This window comes from Silurus aristotelis (genome assembly GCF_946808225.1).
Source record: "Silurus aristotelis genome assembly, chromosome: 17".
NCBI classification, from domain to species: Eukaryota; Metazoa; Chordata; class Actinopteri; order Siluriformes; family Siluridae; genus Silurus; species Silurus aristotelis.
In genome coordinates this window covers 15,877,549-15,899,405 of record NC_139590.1, presented here as the reverse complement: position 1 = coordinate 15,899,405, position 21,857 = coordinate 15,877,549, and the positions used below count along the sequence as shown (strand labels likewise).

Genomic DNA, 21,857 nt, shown 5'->3' with positions numbered 1-21,857 from the left:
GTACGTGATGTGGGTGTAGTAAAGCTGCATTTTACAATCCTACACATCTTCATGGCAGCTTTCAAAAATTGAAGTGAACTTGTCAGGGATAGACGCGTCCTTGTTTTGCGTTACTGCATAAATATGATTTTTATGCAGTGGAGGTATAAAGTTTTAAAGAGGTGTGTGTGGCATCCTGGATGGAAAAAGGAGTTAAAAAAAAGCTGAAAAAGAGAATTTACAAAGTTTAGAGAAATAAATTATTGTACCACATTCTCAACTCTATGTACAATTTACGCAAAAATTATGGACAAAAGTTTAGGGGCAGGTGACCTTTCCAGCCATATCTGTTTCTTCCACAAACTGTTACCAAATTGGAGGCACACAATTGTATAGGATGTCTTTGGATGTGATATAATAACATTTTCCCTTCACTTGAACTAGAGGACCCAAAGCTGTTCCAGCATGACAATGTACCTGTACACAAAGCCAGCTTCATGAAGATGATATAGTTTACACCAGTTGGAATGGAAAATATTGAGTGGCCTGCTATAGAGCTCTGACTTTAACCCTACTGAACACCTTTGGAATGAATTGGAACAACCCTCACCCTGTATCAGGACCTGACTTTACTTACACCCTTGTGGCTGAATGAGCACTCCACAAGCACACTCCAAAACCGAGTAAAACATCTTCCCAGAAGAGTGGAGTCTATTACAACAGCAAATGGGGACTAAATGTGGAATGGGATGTTCCAAGAAAACAAACCTTTTGTTTATAGAGTGTATACGGTTAATCATAAGCATATAATGTTCACACTGAGGGGAAAAAAAAGAATGTATAATTGGTTGATATGATAAAGGATTCTGTAAAGAGATGTTTATTTAACACTTATGGAACTTGTCCATCACATGAAATTCTCCAGAGCTTTGTTCTATCCGTTTATCGGCGTGCTCAATCGTATTTTATCCTTTAATTAATGTTATTATACAAAAGTAACAAGGCAGGAAAAGGTTCCTTTTTGTTTCCTCCCGTTTTTGTTAACAAACCACTGCAGTGAGAATCTTTGTCATTGCTTTGCTGCCAAGAACTGAACCTCAGCGGTGTCAATCTTTGTGTCTTTAATGTTGACTTGAAGATTTTTTTGAAAGGCAGGTCCCATGACGTTACCGGTACTGTTGGTATGGGCAGAAACTTCAAAGGGATTGAAGAGCAGTCATGCAAGGAGAGGTATTTTGTGAGCTCACTCGTGTGAAGTTCTCAAGTGTTTCTATACCTAACAGCTAATGAGGGTATAAGGCTGCTCTTTCTGCCTCCCAAGCTATTTATTTGTACTTGAGCTTACTATACACTATGGCACCTTCTCTTCCGCTGAAGTTGAGTTGCAGCTCACTTTTCAAGGCATTGCCATCCAGTTGTCTGCACTCTTTCTTTCTTTCTTTCTTTCTTTCTTTCTTTCTTTCTTTCTTTCTTTCTTTCTTTCTTTCTTTCTTTCTTTCTTTCTTTCTTTCTTTCTTTCTTTCTTTCTTTCCATGTCTTTTTCCTCTGTCAGCTGAGATAACTGCACCTATCTCACACCGCACACCTTGTTACCATGGTGATATCTCTAGAAGAAGTTTCGCTATGCAATGAAACGGAGTTTAAAAAAAAGAAAAGAAAAAATAACCCCCCCCCCCCCAAAAAAAACAAAAACAAAAAAAACAGCCTATTTATCTAACAGAAGGCACTGAGAGAGCTCATATGGCTGGCAGATTGGAGTAATTCCCAAGATGCAGCACAGGTTCGTCCTCTGATGTTTGGACATTGCCACCAGGGACCGTCCGATTACCCTAGCCTCAGCATGGAAGGAGGCGGCGGCTCGCTTTGAAGAGCAAAGCGTGGACGTGTGCTTTCCATATGAGGGGTGGGGTGGGGTCCCTGGAGGGTTGGGCTGTGGGGCAAAATAGTCATCGGGTACATAAAGAGCTAGTCACATTCAGTTCAGAGCCTGCAGCACGATGTGCCACATCGCTTATCCTCTGTAGAAAAGGCCTCTCTTTTTTTTTTACCGATGTGGCTTCTAATTCTGTGAAATTGTGTGGTTGGGGAAATAAAACTGCTGGTAATTTCAGATTTTAGCGCTAGTGTAGTGTCAATACTCGGAATTCAGTTGTAAAATATTATATATATATATATATATATATATATATATATATATATATATATATATATATATATAAATAAATAAAATATTTACATCAAATAATTTTTCCCGAAACATGTAGCCTAGCATAATATTTTGGTAAATATCACTGCTATTTTACTATCAATCTGAGATTACTCCAAACAAACTGGCTGAAGAAACAAAAGTTTTTGCTATAATCATTTAGTCGTTTTAGTTTCTGCAATGTGGATTTCCACTTATAATCAGTGATCTGAAATAAAGACAGGGATCCATATGGATGAAGTTAAGAATATAAAAGATCAAAATGATCTGAATGGATGAGTAAACCGTGATCTGTAAACAAGTCGTCACTTAACACTAAATGCGCAGTGCTGTTATACTCTCCAGAGGAACCTTTAAGGAAACACGAATTCAAGAAGAAGAAAAAATTAAATTTCTCCTCCTCTCCTTTGCTATTATGCTGCAGTATATTCCATTGTAAAAAAAGATATTAGAAGTTATCTACATGGGAACAACAAAAAAAACAAACAAACTGCAAGACAAATTCTCAGGTCCTGTCAGTAATGTCTGACTTGACAAAATAAACTGCGAAAGTTGGCAGATCAAATACAAGCCGATGGATCAAAGAGATGTCTAACTTCAGAGACAAAGAGAGTAAATGCGACAGTTACCCGTATCATAACTGTCTCTCTCCCTAAAGCCTGTTGGTGTTCACAAGTGGGTTGAGTCGACTGGCGATGAGGGCGTGTGGGAAGATGAATAGAGCCCAACAGGTACTGCGAGTCCACTGGAAAAGCAGCTCTTTCAACAGTGATTCATTAGCCACACCATCTATTATTATTTTCTTTTCCAAAAAGCTCGTCTCCAACTGATGCCCACATGCTGCAGTATAAACTAGAATTATGTGCTGGCTTCGCCTCTGACGTGAGAGTAAAAAGAGTTTGAAATGATCTTTGTTGAAAGTGTTATTAAAGTGCATTAGTCAGCAGGTGTCATACTGTATTTAGTCAAAGTGTAAATATGGGATAATGACATCAGCTATAACAGAGAATCCGTTTTTCGAACTTATTTTAAAGTCGTAACAGCTTTTATGAGCAACCCTTGCTAACTTAAAAAAAAAAAAAATAATAAGTTTTTCACACAAAGTTTTGGCTCATGCCGTTCCCCCCGCATCCGAGCCCTTCAGAGACCTTGTTCAGATGTTTAAATCCCAGAAGCCACATGTCACGGTCTGATCATCTTTCCATCTGATCTTTGGCTTAAGGCTCAATTTCTATGAGCATTCAAAATCAGAGTAGACCAAAAAAAAAAAAAAAAAAAAAAACTCGCAACCAAATAATAAAAACCTCTGTAAAATATGAAATAAAAACCTCAGTGAAATATAAAATAAAAAGAGTCTCTAAAATAAATATTAATACTTAAGTTTCAAATGTAAAGAAACACCAGGAGGAGTATCTGACAGGCCGGCTGAGAGATGTGTGCAGTGCCAAAAACAGACAGGTTTATCTATAGGAATAAGGCTGCCAAGGCTCTCTCAGAAAATGGAGATCGGGTACAGTGCGTGCACACACACACACACACACACACACACACACACACACACACACACACACACACACACACACACACACACACACACACACACACACACACACACACATATACACATATACATACACACAAACTCTAAAGAAAAACAGACACCACACACAGCAGCAGATAAACCTCAAGCAATGAAGAAATGAAGTCGCTGTTTTTCTTCCCTCCTTTTTATTTTCACCTGCCTGCGAACGCCAGAACAATCTAACACGCGAAACTTCTGATTTTCTGCTTCTCATTATTTTATTCCACAAACTTCCTCTCAAAAAAGGCAGCATCTTTGATAAAAATCCGTTCAGGTATTTAATGGATTTCAGCTGCCTTTTTCTCGGGGATCTGTGAGACGTGCTCAAACTCCAGCTGCCCGTTGCAGGACATGCCGAGTGCGTAGGACAGTGTTTCAGTCGCTTTCAGAAGAGAAAAATTTCAGCTAAGAAATTCGCATGGAGATTATAAGGCCAGAAGCTTGAAATGACTTCTTTCTCTAAATCAAAACGAAAGAAAAAATCTGAACACGTTGACAATAAACCAGAAAGTGATAACTTAATTTTCTAAATTCTTTTATGTACCAGTTTATTGCCTGAGTTTGTTCCTTAGTAACTGTTAATACCTGAAAAACGAGCCAGTGGCATGGTGGTATAAGGAAGAAAGTTTAAGAGGAACCAGACTCATCTCAACCAAACCCATTCACATCTGGATGGCACTGAAAATGTATTTATTACAGTTCCATTGTAGAGGTGTTTAGTAATAGGTGCTTAAATGCAGAACTGTTCATGCAACATGTGACCATTGTAGTAGACTGGTGATATTAATTACAGTCCAAATCCATCTTTAAATTCTTCTTAATAATTCCACTTATACAACAGATATAAAAGAATTAAGAAATAAAAGTACCACAGTGATGGCTGCACAGCAAGGCTGTAGCATTACAATTGCCTTTCACTGGAACCAAAACATGTTCCTCTGCAAAGCAAGCAAGTTCCAAGAACACATGATTTGCCAAGTTTGGAATGGACATACTCCAGTGGCCTTCACAGAGCCCTGAATGCCGAATTCACCAGAGAAGTAATAAAGTACAAATACTTCGTTACTGTACTCAAGTAGATTTGTCCTGGTATCGGTGCTTTACTTTACTATTTATTTTTTAGACAACTTTTTACTTTCACTCGTTACATTTTTTACACAAAGTTTTAATCTGTTTGGTGAAATGATCAATAATTTATCTTCTCAATACACCCCATTTTCATTGCGTGGCTTTTTGGCTAATTTCCTGGTTCTCACACACTAAGGATGTAGGCTAGTTTACGAAGCTAACAATGAGAAGGCAGAAGTCAACAAGAAGTATGGGGTTTATGTGGATGAGACAGAGGGAGTCAGTGATGTAAAACATGACTGAGAACAGACAAATTCTTGATCACCTGATCATCATCATCATTATCTTTTCTCCACTAGTGTTCTATGGTGGAAGTCGGAATACATTTATTAAATAACTGAATTTGAAATTATATCAATATATTAATATGATGTGAGGTCCAGTTATGAGCGTGACACTAAAACAGGTAGTAATGGCTACTTTTTACTTAAGAACATGTCAGAGCCCAAACTTCTTTACTTTAACTTGAGTGAAAAAGTGTACCTCAACTTTTACCAGAGTCTTTTAAAACATTAGTATCTGTACTTCTACTTAAGTACTTGAGTAATAAGGTGTGTACTTTTGCCATCTCTGGAATTCACACAAGCACAAATCTCCAAACCCATGCTGATGCCACACTGCATTACACAATACTTACAAACTTCTTTTCTTATTTTAAGCATACTGACAGAGTTCTTTGGTCTCACACATGACTGTGGTGGATCTGTTCATAATGTACAGTACATTGTTGTTCAGTGACAGTTTGGAACACAGCTTTAACGCATTATTTGACTGGTCTGGTAGTCCGGAAAGCCAAAGTGACGTTAAAAATCACCAAACACATGGAGAAACCTTTAAATCAAGTGAATCAAGTGTAAATACAACCCAGATCTGAGTGGGTTTATATTATTATATAAGTATCTTGCAGTCAAAATCCTGTTACAGTCGTGCTGTTATAGAAAATTAGTCACCCCTTCCTGACCAATGCCCTCTTGCTGGGTGGTATGCAGAACTCACGTTTTCGTATTCATGCTTCATTTATCCGAACTATATCAATAATCAAGCCTTTCCTTTAATCCTAATGACTCACAGAATATCCAGTGTCTACACTCGACTGCCAGATCTGCAGGTGTGTCTCAGATGTGAGGAGGATGCTTCGGATGACTTATCGTTCATAAACAATTTTTAAGTGATGGCGGAGTGGGAAAAAGCGAGTCGGACTGGGATCAGTATGAGAGCCGTACTAGCATATGGTTCTAAAACGGAGGACCGGGATTTATGGAGGAAGCCGAACAGCACGTTAATATGCCACAGATGGTCTGAAAGGGGACTGTGTGGATCTAATGAAAATGAATCGCCTTGATGGGCCTAATCAGGAATTTACTCCTGATCAACAGCACACGTTTTGCCAGTTCCTAGCCAGGCTGTACTATATTAAAAGAGCTTTCCAACCCTGGTTTCTGTTACAGGGGATCAAGAGCTCTGTAAATATGAAGTAGCAGGGGTGAGGACTTGGGGAATTCCAGCAAAATCACTCAAAGTTTGCCTGCTCTGCATAGATAGAACCAGAGCAAAATGCATTTTTAATGAAACGCTAGCAAGATCCTAAACTAGTCATGTATTGGGGTTTGTGTGTGTGCGTGTATATTCATACAGTAACTGTGCAAGCATGTGATCCAGACACGAGGTGAGAAGCCTGGCTGGCATAGTGGTTCATCTGTTTACTGTTTACTCAAGGGTGTACAGGAGGAGAGACGAAGAGGAAGAGACCATTTTGCTCTGAGTCACTTCCTTTGCTGACAGACTGGATAGGTTTTACTGGTTTGGGGGTGTTGGCGATAGTGACAAAGTTAATCTATCAGAGACCACAAGGATACGTACCCTGCCAAACCCTGACTGCTCCACCTCCTTGGAAACTTGTCAAAGCCTCAGGTCTCTTGCTTACTAGGGAGGATTGCACGGTGTGAAACAGGCCAGAGAATGCTGAACTGCTCCTGGGGCTGGAGATGTGCTAACTTATTTGACATGCATACAAATCCTGTGACAGAGTTATAGTTCCAGAGGGAAGCAACTAAATAATCTACTAGGCTGACATCCCAAAAACATCCTGCAGTTCTAAGAAGATAATTGGTGTAATTGTGTCTTATATCTTCATATGGTGTTGACACAGATGGATGGTTTGCCTGGAACCTAATTCATGCCTTGGTGCTAAATCAAGTTTACACAATCGTGCCAACAACTGCTTAGCAGACTATTCCACAAGCTAAAGGGAACGTGGCTAACACCTCTATAACGTGTCTCCTATCCTGGAAATATTGGTTGTGAGGTTGCGATGGGATGCCAGAGCACCAAACACATTCACACAGACAAGTCATTCACACCTAGGGGCAATTTACGTAGACAATCAACTACTATGGTTTCCGAAAAGTATAATGACGCCAACTATTCGAAAAGAAACCAATTTGTGTATTACGCCACTCTTACTCAGAGGCTCACCCACCTTCTCCTGAGCGAGTTCTCTCTCAGCAGTGTGGCTCCTCTCCAGATCCTGGCGGACGCGGTCCATCTCGGCCCGGACCCTACCTAACGCCACCTCTTGTTCCTGAGCAGCACGTTGGCGTTCCTCCTCACGTTGTAGGCCCAACTCAGTCAGCTGCTGCTTCCTTTGACTGTGAGCCGCAAGCAGCTCCTCCCTGAGTGCGTGCACCTGGGACTCCAGCTCACTGATTGTCTGGAATCACACACATGGAATTCATGCATTGCCTTATTGAATATCAAGTTGTACCAAATAAAGAATTAAGAAACCGGGTGAATGATTTGTTGCATTTTATTGGGACGCATATGTGCACTATTCTGTTTAGAGTTGCACAGGTGCCGAAGAATTCAAATCCTTCCACGAGAGCGGAGAATGAAAAGCGCAAAACTGGCGGAATGCTCCTACTTGGTCTGGCCAGGAAGAAGAAAACAGAAACCACCCCCTCTGATCTAACAGCCTCAAGGGTTCAACATCAAAAGCGGGCATTCCACAAAGGTCAGCGGTTTGATTTAATGAGCGAAATTAGCGCAAATCAAAGGTCAGTAACTCTTAGTTGGGGGCAGGGCCGGGGTGAGGCACTGCTGCCACTTCTCGTTTCAGGAAGCTGAAAAAACACAGGGCCTGACTGCTTTGCCACGTTTACAACCATGCTTGGTGAAAAATAAAGGGTGCAGATGAATAAACATGGAAGCAGAGTGAAAGCAGTTTGAGTATTTCGGGAAGGAGAACATTTATCGCCTGGTGGAAAAATATAAAAGAATTATGAACATATTCAGAAGTGGGGGATTGGGATATTTGCCATTTCTAAGTCGGGCCATGAAAAAATACATTTAAATGAGGTAAAATAAACATACACACAGATGGTGGGGTTGTGCTTGCATTCTAGGTGACAGAAGCCTTTAATCAATAGTTCCTTCTTTAGTCCAGTTTGGAGGAAAAAAAAAATGGGCTTTTACTTGGAAATAATATCATCAAACAAATTCAATATAAGGCTGGACTCAGAGGCTAGCACAAAGCTGCATAATGGAATGGGGATATTTAAGATGATAGCTACTACTAAACAGATATAAACAGAGTTTAGACAAGCATTCAGTTGTGTACGTCACTTACGCGTGAAAATAGACAGAAATGAGTGAGAGCAAATCTTTATTTTTGAAACAGTGACCAGAATCTTTTCTCACTTTTCATTGAGCTGTGTCGTTTCACACCTTGCACATGGTATTATATTCTGTCAGCCCCATGCCATGCGATTGTGGCTTCAGAACCAGGAGGTCTGTCGAATAACAGGAGACAGTAGATAAAGCCATGACACACTAAACAGGGTTCGGACTCTTCTACTGATGCCTGTTTTACAGCTTAATTAAAATGGGGACAGAGTATTAGGAGAAATCATTGCTTCAGTGTATATTATAGTACAGAAAGCCAGCACCTTGTAAAACAAAAGTGTCCTGTAATTACCCTAAGGTGGGGCTTACGCTCAGAATAGAACCGTGTCCTCAAAATAAGAGCATGTGAGACACTTTTAGAAACTTTCAAATGGTGCGACGGCAGGATGCTTCCCTAACTACAGCAATCATCAAGACTGTGCAACGTCATTAACCCTTCGAATTTTATTGACTAAATATAACTATCTGACTGAATAAGTCGTTTTTGTACTTGTTGTTTTTGTTTCATAACCACTTATAACTACGTGTAATATATGGTCAAAAGTGTGTGGATACCTGACTGTCTGACTGACACCAGTCCTTCTCACTATTACTAACATCAGTGCCTCATCTCATTAATGCCTTTCTGAGCAAATGAGCACATATTCCCTGTTAAATCTATTGAAAATCCTTCCGAGAAGAGTGGCGGTTATTACTGCAGCAAAGTGGGAACAGAATATGTAATAATATCTACTGTTTTGGAATAGGGAAAGAGGTCAGTTACTCATCTAGTGGTAAAACACTGCACAGCAGCATTCGCTGATAACAGAGAATCCTAGACTACATTGAACATCCTGATTCTCAGCTGCATTCCTAGGACGGACACCCTCTGGCTAAAGACACATTCTGGTTCAATATTAGTCTGAGCCACATTTACATGTTTTCAACAAGCAGGTCCATGTGCTGTGCAGAGAAAGAAGTATTTCATGCGTGCTAAGCCAGGCTGATGCAAGTGATGTCTGGTCTGGGATTAAACCCGCTTTTCATCATGTGGGAAAGAGGGACAGTGTGTGCCAAGGACCCAGAACTCACTAAGGCTAAAGACATACAAAGATCAAAACAAAGCAGACTTGGGGAAAGCCAGGGAAGACGGAGAGAGAAGAAATCAGTAATGCCTTCTGTTTTCCGTAGCTGAAAAAGGGCTGCAAAGATACAGAGCGAATGCTTGATTCTCAAGCGTCATGGAGATTAAAAGTTATTGCCCAGGATGATCCAAATTTCTTTTAAATAAAAACAAACAGTAAATTATATATAAAAAAAAAACTTACAGCATACATTTTATCCATTTATACATGTAATTTGGAACCCAGCCATTAGGCTTGCACAAGCCAGTGCACTCTTAGTACTGGTCCCAACGTAAAACTTGGCAAATCAAATATGCGGATCATATTTGGTTTGATTTGGCCTGGGTTACCAATGACCGTCACAGGTATTGTTAGCCAACAGGGTACCGGTGAAAATTGTTGGCCGTAGGAGGAGAAGGAGAGGAGGAAGACATCTACAGAGACAGCAGGGAGAGGAGGGTGGGGGTTTGGGTTGGTATTTTAAATGTTGGTACTATGACTGTTAAAGGGAGAGAGATAACTGATATAATGGAGAGGAGAAAGGTAGATATGTTGTGTGTTCAGGAGACCAAGTGGAAAGGGAAAAAGGCCAGTACCATTGGAGGTGGGCTTAAACTGTTCTATCATGGTGTGAATGGAAGGAGAAATGGTGTAGGGGTGATACTGTAGGAAGAGTACAGTAAGTGTGTAGTGTAGTGAAGACAGTTTCTGATAGGATAATGAAAGTGAAGCTGGAAGTTGAAGGGGTGATGATAAATGTCATCAGTGCTTATGCTCCACAAGTGGGTTGTGAGATGGAGAAGAAGGAAAGATTCTGGAGTGAGATAGATAAAGTGGTAGAGAGTGAACCTAGGAATGAACGATTGGTGATTGGGGCAGATTTCAATAGGCATGTAGGTGAAGGGAACAGAGATGATGAGGAGGTGATGGTAGGTATGGCCTTAAGGAGAGGAATGTGAAAGGGCAGATGGTGGTAGAGATATCTAAAAGGATAGAAATGGCAGTGGTAAACACTTATTTTCAGAAGAAGGAGGATCATAGGGTGACGTATAAGAGTGGAGGGAGGTGCACACAGGTGGACTATGTTCTATGTAGGAGATGCAACCCGAAAGAGATTGGAGACTGTAAGGTGTTGGCAGGGGACAGTGTAGCTAGACAGCATTGGATGGTGGACTATAGGTTGGCTTTAGAGGTGAAGAAAAAGAGGAGGAGAATGAGGACTAAAAGAAGAATAAAATGGTGGAAACTAAAGGAGGAAGACTGTAGTGTGAGATTCAGGGAAAAGTTCAGAGGGGCTCTGTGGTGGTGAAGAGGTGCTGGATGATTGGGCAACTACTGCAAAAGTGATAAGGGAGACAGCTAGAAAGGTACTTGGTGTGAAATAGAAAAGACAAAGAGACGTGGTGGTGGAATGAGGAAGTGTAGGAAGGCAGAAGGAGAAAGAGGTTGGAAAAACAGAACTGGATTTGACAGAGACGAGAAAAGTAGGCAGGAGTACAAGGAAATGCGGAAGCAGGTGAAGATTGATGTGGCAAAAGCCAAGGAAAAGGCATATGAGGAGCTGTATGAGAAGTTGGACACTAAGGGAGGAGAAAAGGATTTGTACCGATTGGCCAGGCAGAGAGACCAAGCTGGGAAGGATGTGCTGCAAGTAAGAGCAATAAAGGATGGAGATGGAAATGTGTTGACTAGTAAGGAGAGTGTGTTGAGAAGGTGGAGGGAGTATTTTAAGCGGTTAATGAATGAGGGGAGAGAGAGAGAGAGAGAGAGAGAGAGAGAGAGAGAAGGTTGGATGATGTGGAGATAGGGGAGCAGGAAGTGGATAGAATTAGTAAGGATGAAGTGAGAGCAGCGATTAGGAGCATGAAAAGTGGAAAGTCAGTTGGATGGGTATCTGCAAGAGTAAAAGGGAAAGTTTATAGGACTGTGGTGAGACCTGCGATGTTGTATGGGTTAAAGACAGTCGCATTAAATAAAAGACAGGAGGTGGAGCTGAAGGTAGCAGAGCTGAAGATGATGAGATTTTCATTGGGAGTGAGGACGATGGACGGGATTGGAAACGTTTATTAGAGGGACGGCGCATGTAGGACGTTTTGGAGACAAAGTGAGAAAGGCCCAATTGATTCCGCCTGATAGGAGGAAAAGTGGCAGGACGAGGAGGAGGTTTGTGGATGTGATTACGGAAGACATGTAGTTGATTTGAAAGAGGCAGATGTAAAGGACAGAGTAGTATGGGGACGGATGATCCGCTGTGGCGACCCCTAATGGGAGCAGCTGAAAGAAGATACATACCTGAACTTTTTCCTGTAGCAGAAAATGATAATGTATTAAAATGAGCACATTAATGGAAATCTGTACTTTATTCTACCTTCAAAGCTAAGATGTTTAAAAAAAATGCATCAACAATCAGATTCAAAAATTTTGTGTTATAAACTCCCAATGCCCATTGGTAGGTCCAGATTTACACTTCGCACTTTGTGAACTACATACATTTTCTATTACTTTTACTGCAGATATCAAATAATTTATAACAATTCAATAATTACCAGTTGCTGAATCATACATGATCAATAATTCAATAATTTAAAGTTAGCTCAATAATTTAAATAATATGCCAGGCCAGGATCTGTTTCAGTAGTTTTACATTAGCAACTAAATTATATCTGAATCTCTCAGAAAAGTCTCAGAAAACACTATTTTAATGGCATTGCAATGATGAATGCATCTGTATCATCTTACTATGTTGCCAAGCTGTCCTTGAATGTGTTTATTTCTTTTTTTTCTATGAATGATGTGGCAAGAATGACATTAATCCATGGGTCTGGATATAAACTTGTAATGTTTATCATAAAGATAATGTAGAGCAAAACTAGATTTCTCTTTATTTTTTTCCCCCCTCATGCATCAAAATAACCATGGCGGATTTCCTCCATCACACGAGCTGTCATTTACTCTGGCTTAATCTTTTATTTGGAAATGAAGCCTTTGAAAATTTGTCAGTGCCATTAATTTACCATTTATAGCTACAGAAAGTGGTCCCTAATGCAATTTTGGAAAAGGATCAGATTCTCATCCTATGCAGTTTGAACTCCATGTTATAAGAATTTCTCAAGGATTAAAAAAAAGTGGGAAAATAAGACACTGAGCCCCCACTCCCAAAAAAAAAAAAAAAAAAAAAAAAAAAAAAAAAAAAAAAAAAAAAAACCAATGAAAATTATTATGCAGCCAAACCACAGGAAATATAGTCATGGAATTGACTGGCTAAACCAAACATCTGTTGTTCATGGATTCTGCCTAAATTTAAGCCTCTTTTCTAAGGAAGGTGCTAATGCCAAAAGCAAACCTAGTGGAGAAATGCACAAATTTCATCGCCAGATGGCAAAAGGAAAAAGAAAAGAGCAAATAAAGAATGAAGTTAGATATCAGGTAAATGATTAAGCGTGATTTGAATATTTTGGCTTTATTAAATAATTATCATAACCCCCCCCCCCACAGATTCTGTATAACAGTGTGTCGTAAACATGCACGTAAAAGAAACACTTCCAGTCTCTGGAGCCAGTTGTGTATTAGCACACAGTACTTGCTTCAGGCAACACTATTTATTGGGAACTGTCCTGGATGGGCTGCCAACTGACTCTGGGCCTCGCCCCTTTCATCTTCAAAAAGACTGAGGAAACTGGGAGCCTGGAGGGTGCCAAAGCAGAAATTCCAGGTTGAGAGGAAACTGAATACTCCAGCTTCAGCCCAAGGACAAGGATATAAGCTTATTCCCATAGCGATCGAAAACAAAGACTCCAAAACAAGACATGGATCAATAAAACCTTCAACAGAGTATTAGCATGGCACTGCTTTTTTTTTTTTTTTTTTTACTTTGCCTTGTTTTGATGGCTGTATGTTATTCGAGAATATGAATTTTCCTTTGAAATGATGCTGGACATTGGCAAGCTTACTCATAAACTCTAAAACAAAGCTGGGCTCCTGAATAATTTATTCTTCTGAACCTTCTTTTACATCCAAGTTGTGCAGACCACATCAAGAGACGAGTCAAACTGACTCATCTTCCGTGTATGTGTGACGGATTTGTGCTCGCTTTGTCAGCTTTACAAATTTTAAAGATTCCAGGAAGGATGCCGGGTGGAAACGCCTCCTTTTTTTTTCTGGTTGCAGCTGTGAAAAATAGAATATATACATATTTTCTTTTTCAATCTAGCAATTCGACATTTTCATACTGAGAGTTATACTGTAATCAGCCAGACACCGTGCGCTCCAATTTAACATCTCAACTCAATAAAGTGACTGGTGGAAGGGCTTCGTCAGCACCATCATCTCTCTTTCCTGAATTCCATCTTTCAGATGCTCTTACAGAAAATATGCCATCTTGAGAAAAGTAGTCACGAAGGCCATCTTATCTCTCTCAGACAGCTTTGAGGCAGCCAGTTTCCTGTCAGCAGCAGCTAAAAAAAAATCTTCATCTAGCAGCTAGAGTAAGCATGATGGACACCAGTTAAAATGCAACAGGAAAGAAAGAAAAGTTTTCAAACAACCACCAGCAACACTTTCATGTCAAATTTTATTCCGATATGATGATGGAAGAAAAAAACAGGCACTTTGACTGAATTATTTGGGCTCTGGATTGCGGTTATCTATTAGATCTGAAAACATTGAAAAGACAATTCAATCAGAAAATGTACATCTACGCTGCCTCTCCAACTATGCTGCCTCTCCACACCTGGCTTGGACCGTGGAGAACGTGAGGTTCGCTGAAGTTCACCAAATAATATCACCATGATGGAAGGACGTGTTCAGGCCAACAGCAAAGCCTAGTCCCCCTGAGATCCAGCAAATTTACACGGGGAGCAAATGCAGGATCCAAGCCACTGGCAGCTTCTTGATATAGCTGACGATTTCCTTTCCGTGGCTTCACATCCTGTGCGGCCTGTCCACACCATCACACTCAGTAATGACATGACTGATAAGGTGCTGGATGAATGGCTTTATGTTGTGTGTGGAAACACGGCAAAATACAAAAATCGTTTGTTTTGGACGGGAACGCAAAAGGTGTTGCTGGATATATGTTCTAGCTTTAAAATTGAAAGCTGATGCACTAACACAGTTCAGGTTTTAATGACAAAGAGAGAGAGACATAAAGACCTAAAAATGTGTTTGAAGCACATGAGTACATTAAATTCAACACGCTTTCATTTGATCGACTCATGTTTTTCTATTCAGGCAAAACTCTTCTAAAACACAGAAGTCCAGTATAGACAACTAAAATGAGATTTGCTGTATAAAACCTGGTTTAATGTGGCTTAGTCTTTGACTGAAATGGCATTGAAATGCATTACTTTTCATCTCGAAGCTTTTCCCAAGCTTTTACTCATTCAGTTTGCTGAACTCCGTACAGAAGCTGCTCTGCTGGACGTCTTTCCTGTAAAAAGCTAATAAATGTGCTTTAGCCATGCTGACAATTTATATTTCATCTCAGGGTTTGAAGAGTCGAATACATCCCCAGCTGGGGGTTCGGTTGTCAAATGGTGTCCCACAGAGGCTTCGTGATAACCAGGCTGGAGAGGAGCGCGAGCTTTGGAGAAGTAGCCATGAGAAACCCGCTGATAAACAAAATAGTTTCTAACAGTCTTATTCAAGACTGTCATTAATATATGCTAAGTAGATCTGGGAGATATAATGACGATATAAGCCTCCTCTTATGTGGAGATGATGGCTACCTGCAGTGCAGCGCGAGAAACAGCGAATGCGCCCAGCCGCTGCACAGAGGTTTGCAAAGCACCAGCTCATGCCAACCCCAGCTCAAATAGATGAAATAAAAAAGGACAGAAAATGCAACCCAATGAGGACAACAAAAGGCCTGAGCTATAATGCACCAAAGGATTTGCCTACTTTATTATGGCAACCTGTGTTCTCAGATCCTGGGGCTTTTCGATTTCTTGCTTTAAGTCCCGCTCAAAACCCTGTACATCCTTCGCAACACGTACAAACCGTAGATTTCTTTTGCGCACAATCTCATCGCGAATAGTTCTTCAAACATTTTGTGGGGCTGAAGTTTCTGCGATAAAGTCTCAAGCTGAATTTCGTTATGCATTATTTATAACATCCTTCAGACACAACTTTGTATATTCTTTTTTTTGTAAAGAAAATGAATAAAGATGTTCATGGATCGTGCATATACTTAGCTAGCAAAGCAAGGAGAAGAAAGCGAAAGCAGAAAAAAACATTGGAAAAATATGGGAATATGGCAAGAAAAATAAAGGGGTGGGGGGAAACACATACCTGTCCATCCCGCTTTCTCCATTCTTGGGTCTGTGCTTGGTGCTGGGCCATGGCGGACCGCGCCTGCTTCTCCAGACTAGCAATCTCCCGCTGATGATCCTGGACCAGGCTGTCCTTCTCAGTATTGTGTTGCTGAAGTAGGTGTGTCCTCTCTTGCTCATGCTGCAGTTTCAGCTCCATAATCTGATTGGACAACAAGGGGTGAGACTTCATCAGCGGTACATCCCTGTCGTCATGACAACTTGCGCATCTTTCAGCGAACGAGGGGAGAAGGGAAAAAAAGAAATTGCCGTTAGCTTCGCTATGTAACGAACCAGGACATCACTGTACGCTCATAGGTCTAGCGATCCTCAAAGCCTTCGCTTGCCACTGCTTATAAAAATAAAAAACTTGTCTTGAAGAGTTTGAGCGATACAGTCCGAGCTCCATGCAACCAACGCCATATAGCTTACTGGATGTCTAAAATCATTGTAAGCTACATGCATCAAACATGCTTTCTAAGAGATGAAACAACCGAAAAATATTTTCAAATCTAGCTAATCTGTAACTACCAGTATCCTTGTTGAAATCCATTACATCAGTATGTTTCTACTACAGTGTCCACTTACCGCTGGTTGTCTGGCTGAAGCTTTGAAGTTTCACGGTGTCAAAAGCTGATTAGGATCAAACAAAAAATGTGGTTTAAAAAAAAAAAAAAAAAACACTCATGGCGAGTAAAAAAAAAAAAAAAAAAAAAAGAAGAGTCCAAATCCTCAAAGTGCGAGGTTGTCAATAGTGTTGGTAAAAGGCACAAAAGTGAGCGGCTGCATTATCTTGCTGTTCTCCACCTGCTGTGTGGTGAGTCGGTGCTGGGAATTGCAAAGCCGCCGATTTAGGTTCCCAGGCTCCGATCTCACTCCCCTCATCGACTGGGAGAAGGGGGTGGTGGTGGGGCTGGACGATGACCTTGGCCGGTCCTGCCCTGTCTCCCCGCCGGCATTGGAAGGACCCAGTACCCCCAGCTTTGATGCTAATCCCCAGCGCATTGTGCATCCCGGCACCCTACCTGGCCTGCACACTGGCTGGAGACGGCGGCGTTGCTATTGAGAGCAGGTGATGAATAGAGCTGCTGCAAAAAGAGCCAGAGTTTCCCCCCGGCACGATAGAGAGCAGGCCACAAATAAATTACTTAATGCAGTCTCATGGCATGAGCTCTTCAATTTTAAAATCTCTTTTGCTTAATTTTTGTATTATATTATTAGGTGTTCGAAAGCAATAGATAACAAATGACAAACAAACAAGTAGCAAAAATCAACAGATCGTCTGTTGTGCCATCTAAATGTGATAGAGTATTATATCCATGGCTATTGAAGACATAACAGTTAAACAAAAGGGCTTCCTTGCAACAAGTCTACCTGAAACCATTTGGACATAAAAAATAAATAAATCTGACATGTGTGTTAACCAAAGCAAGAAGCGAAAGCGTAAACGAAAATAGACGGGGTCGGGAAAAACACAGACGCCCAATTCTAGACGTCACAGCGAGGAGTCCACGGAGTGCCAAGCTATTAAAGCGGCTGCACTGAATGGCTGTTGTCAGTGGGATAGACGTGATTAGCACTGAGGTAATGCGGCAGCGGCCCAGCCGAGGAGACTCCCTGGGGAATATTATGGACTGGGAGAAGAGAAAAGTCTGGCTGCTCTCAGCAGGGGTTTGGCATGCAGAAGAAGGATATTTGGGGCCGTGGCGGCAGATTTGTTCTCTTCTTCGAAATGCAGAAATGGGTGTGAGAGAGAATGCGAGCTAAGTTTCCCTGCTTGTGTGCTAATGAGCCTTTCAGATGAAGTATATGTTTGTGCCATGGCTAAAGATCTAAGGAATAAATATCTAAAGATTGGATTAGTTACTGAGTGTTATGACTGAATGGAAACTCTGTTTCATCCTCTCAAGGTCTGGTGGTGACGTTACAGCTGGGAGGAGGTCATGAAGGAATGACACTTCTATGCAGCTCCTCTCTTTTAAATCTCATAGAGTCATGAACCAGGGAAGTTTGGACCCACGTGAGTGGTTCGTCCTGACCTCAAGGCTCATAAAAGCAGTGGCCAAATGTTTCACGCATCTATCATTTAAGGTAGAGATGATCCACTGAATATTTTCAGAGATTTCTTTTGCACTAAGAATAAATCTTAGTATCAGAACATTCATTTCATTAACGAACTGTAAGTGTTTTATAATAAAAAGTATGCTTGATGATCTATATGCACTAAGCACTTAATAATAGGTAGGTCCCCTTGCTTTAAAAGGCATGGATGCCATAAGATGGATGACATTCTTTTGAGATTTTAGTCCACGTTGGCCCGATTATATCACCCAATTCTGTCAGCTTGTTTTTAAGAAGCACTTTCTTGAAATCTCCCATTCTACCACATACTAGGTGTTTCATTCGGTTAAGATCCCTTGACTGAAAAGACTACATTGAAGAACGTCGACCGTTGAAGAACAGTACGTTCAGAAAACCAGATTAAAATGACTTGCTTTTTGCCATAGTGCATTATCATGCAGACAGGTATTTAGCCCTGAAGGAACAATACTCAAATGTGATGTGGAATTCTCTCATAGCTTAAGGTCCAAAATGTGCCAAGAAAACATTCCCCATATCGTTACACTGCCCCCACCAGAATGGACCGTATTGCAGTTTTTAACCGTCCAGTTATGGCAACCCTCTGCACACCTTAGCTTTCTGTTCTTGGCTGACAGAATAAAATTTGATATGATCTGCTGTTGTTGCTCATCCGCCTTAAGGGTCGACATGTTGCACAGGCCGAAATACTTTTCTGCTCAGCACAACTGTACAGAACGATTATCTAATTTGTTGTAACCTCTGTCACCTCAAACCAGTCCACCCATTCTTATTTTAACTCGATCTTTAACAAAGCATTTCCGTCAGCGTTTACTCGATGTTCATCTTTATTGCACCATTCAGATAAAACTCCAGACACTGTTGTACGTGAAAATCCCAGGCCATCAGCAGTCATAGAAATACTCAAACATTTTACGATCAAAATATATACCGTATTTTCCGGACTATAAGCCGCTACTTTTTTCCCCACGCTTTAAACCCCGCGGCTTAAACAATGAAGCGACTAATTTATGGATTTTTCTTGGGTTTTTCCCGGTTTCACAAACTTCAAGACAAAAAAATTGAGCCCCATAACATTAGACCAATGAAACTGCCGAACGGGTTCAGGTGAACCAATGAAACTCTTTATATTAAATCAGACGCGCTCCCACTGAATCGGGCCGCACCACATCATAAATATGGATGAGGTTCCTCTGACGTTTGACCTGCCGCTCACTCGGACTGTCTACAGGAAATGCGAATCATTCGTCACGCTGAAAACATGAAAAAACGCACTTCACCTGTGTTCTGAGCTGCACGGCTTCAGGAGAAAAGCTTCACCGTTGGTGATTTTTAAACGCACGACGATGCCAAAAGATAAACTCTCGAGAGAAATTGTTGTGAAAGGAAGGAGGGAGACAGTGAACAATGACTTTCTTGGTAGGCTGCTGTTTAGATACAAGCCGTGTAACAGACACTGTCTTTCATTAAAGCCTGTGTAAAGTTCATTAGTTTCAGTGTAGACAGTGCGGCTTATAGACAGGTGCGGCTTATTTATGTTCAAAATAAAAGTCTTTGTCAAATTCAGTGGGTGTGTCTTATATTTGGGTGCGCTTAATAGTCCTGAAATTACGGTATTTCTTTATTTTACACATGCTTATACAGTGAATGGCTGATTAAATACTTTAGCTACTGAAATATGCTGGATGGAAATATAATGCAAAAAAGTTCATCTTAACATATTTTACTTGTTAAACCAAATGGCAAGTTAAAAAGTACTGCAAAGCCTGTGACAGTCTGTTTCCAATTAACACGCTATACTAGTTGTTTCAGTTTTCTAGTTTATTTATTTATTTATTTTTTCCCTCACTTGAGGAAATGCTTAAAATAATCTAATATTACCACGTACATATCTAGCTTTACTTTTCTAAGACCCTGTCGTGGTTAATAAAAAGAAGGTGAGCCAAATTTAAGCGATGCTGAGCGGGTGACAGGATGCTTCAAATTAACCGGTTTTAGGAGCTGCTAGAAAACATCTAACATTACATCATTACGGATCAAGCTTTGGTTTTCAAAGAATTTCTCACTACTTTAACCATGTGCAGAATAAAAAAATGATGAAACAACTCAACAGATCGATTACTGAAACATGCTGCCATCCCATACTGGCAAAATTCATTACAAAAATCCATTTTGTTTTCCATCAACAAACCACAGATGCTTAGCATCTCCATTCAATTTCAAATAATTAACACGCCCATGATTGTGTCTTTTACTTTTGAGGAAATGGCTAAGTGAGTGGTGTGTTTATTGAGAAAAGCGCTATAGAAATAAACTTGACCATATTTAAAAAAATATATATAATTTTTTAAGGTTTTTTTTTTTATTTTTTAGAGATGTTTTTCTATATTTAATGTTCTTAAAATAAAAATGGCAATCAGCAGTTATATTTCAGATTAAAAAACATTTTTTTTTATCTTCAGTACTACATACATTTCCAAATAAATGCTTTCAAATTTAAGTAAATTCACAAAGGATCAATGGGAAAAAAACTTGACCACTTTTTTCATCTGCATCAGCTACTCTATTATAAACAAAAGTTTGCGGACACCTGATCATAGGATTCACATTCATACTTTGTGAACTTCGCGTGGTTGTGGAGATTTGTTCTCATTCAGCCATATCTTAATGGAGCCGACTGTGCAAAGACATATTGTCATGCTGGAACAGGTTTGGGTCTCCAAGTTCAAGTGAATGAAAAATTCAATGCAATCGCTCCAAAAGACATCAATTGTGTGCCTTCAACTTTGGCTGAAGAAGTCAGGAAAAACTTAACCTTTTTTTTTTTTTTTCCCACATATAGTGTATATACAGTACTGTATTTTTGGGCAAAAGGTTTATAGACAAGACAGTTAAATTCAACTTGGGTTTTGATCTATAAAGATTGATATATAAATGAGCATGTTACAGGATGCAAGAGAAATACAATATGTTTTTCTAAATACAAGGTACCACCTGGAGGTACTGAAAAATAAATGCCTATAGAGCATCATTTAACTCTTACCCCCTTCTGTCCCTGCACTAACCTGCTGCTCATATTTTTGTTGGAGCTCCTCTAGTTGGTGGCCGAACTCCTTTGTTTGCTTCTCTCTCATTGACTTAGAACGCGACAGATCAGCTTCCACCTTTTCCATCTGGAACCAGGAAAAATAAAATAAAATGGGTAAATGATGCACAGGAAAATATTGATCCTGCATGGGAATCTCAGCTATTCTAGTCCAGACCTAAAGTATGACATTAACAAATAGTCCGAGTATTAGTTTTTTCCTAATTAAATGATCTGAGGTCCTGTAACTTTATGGAGTGAATGAAAGGTTTACTGATGGTCACAGCTAAAGAATCTCACCTCCACATACTGCAGCAGTGAAACTGAGATTACTGACTATCAAAAATCCTAACAAAACTCAAGGGCTTGAGCTTTAAAATCCCTGAAAGCTTGAGCTATAAATCTAGGCAGTTTGAAAGCATCTACTTTGCACTTAAGGCTGGACCAATTTTTTTTCTGAAATTCACCTTGTAGCTTTAAAGAACCGAAGCCAGAATTTGATCCGAGTTGATAATTTATGCCCTGCATATGTCTTTTAGGTCTTTTAAGATGATTTATGACAATTTTGAAAGCCTTGTTGGAAGCAAAGTTGGACATACACTGACCTCTGTCTCACACCGAATGCCACTAAGCTTTGAGACGTCCAACCAGTAAGTCTTCTGTCTCCGATTTTATGGCTGCAGTT

At 40.2% G+C, this 21,857-nt stretch overlaps 2 protein-coding genes across 14 annotated transcripts in view; both read right to left on the bottom strand.

The window, feature by feature from the left end:
• LOC310739668 (protein HID1-like) overlaps positions 1 to 21,857 on the bottom strand; it is a 484,702-nt gene that overhangs the window by 37,000 nt on the left and 425,845 nt on the right. The gene's annotated exons all lie outside the window — the stretch shown is intronic.
• The window catches only part of cep112 (centrosomal protein 112), a 138,605-nt gene that overhangs the window by 39,242 nt on the left and 77,506 nt on the right, over positions 1 to 21,857 (bottom strand). For 9 of the 12 annotated variants that reach the window (XM_083565802.1, XM_083565798.1, XM_083565804.1 and 6 more), the window contains 3 exons: positions 21,153 to 21,260; positions 15,968 to 16,150; positions 7,375 to 7,605 (listed from right to left, as the gene is read on the bottom strand). In XM_083565802.1, coding sequence (XP_083421928.1) covers positions 7,375 to 7,605; positions 15,968 to 16,150; positions 21,153 to 21,260 — 522 coding nt within the window. The remainder of the gene's footprint in view (positions 1 to 7,374; positions 7,606 to 15,967; positions 16,151 to 21,152; positions 21,261 to 21,857) is intronic. The other 3 variants (XM_083565807.1, XM_083565809.1, XM_083565801.1) reach the window with 1 other exon arrangement.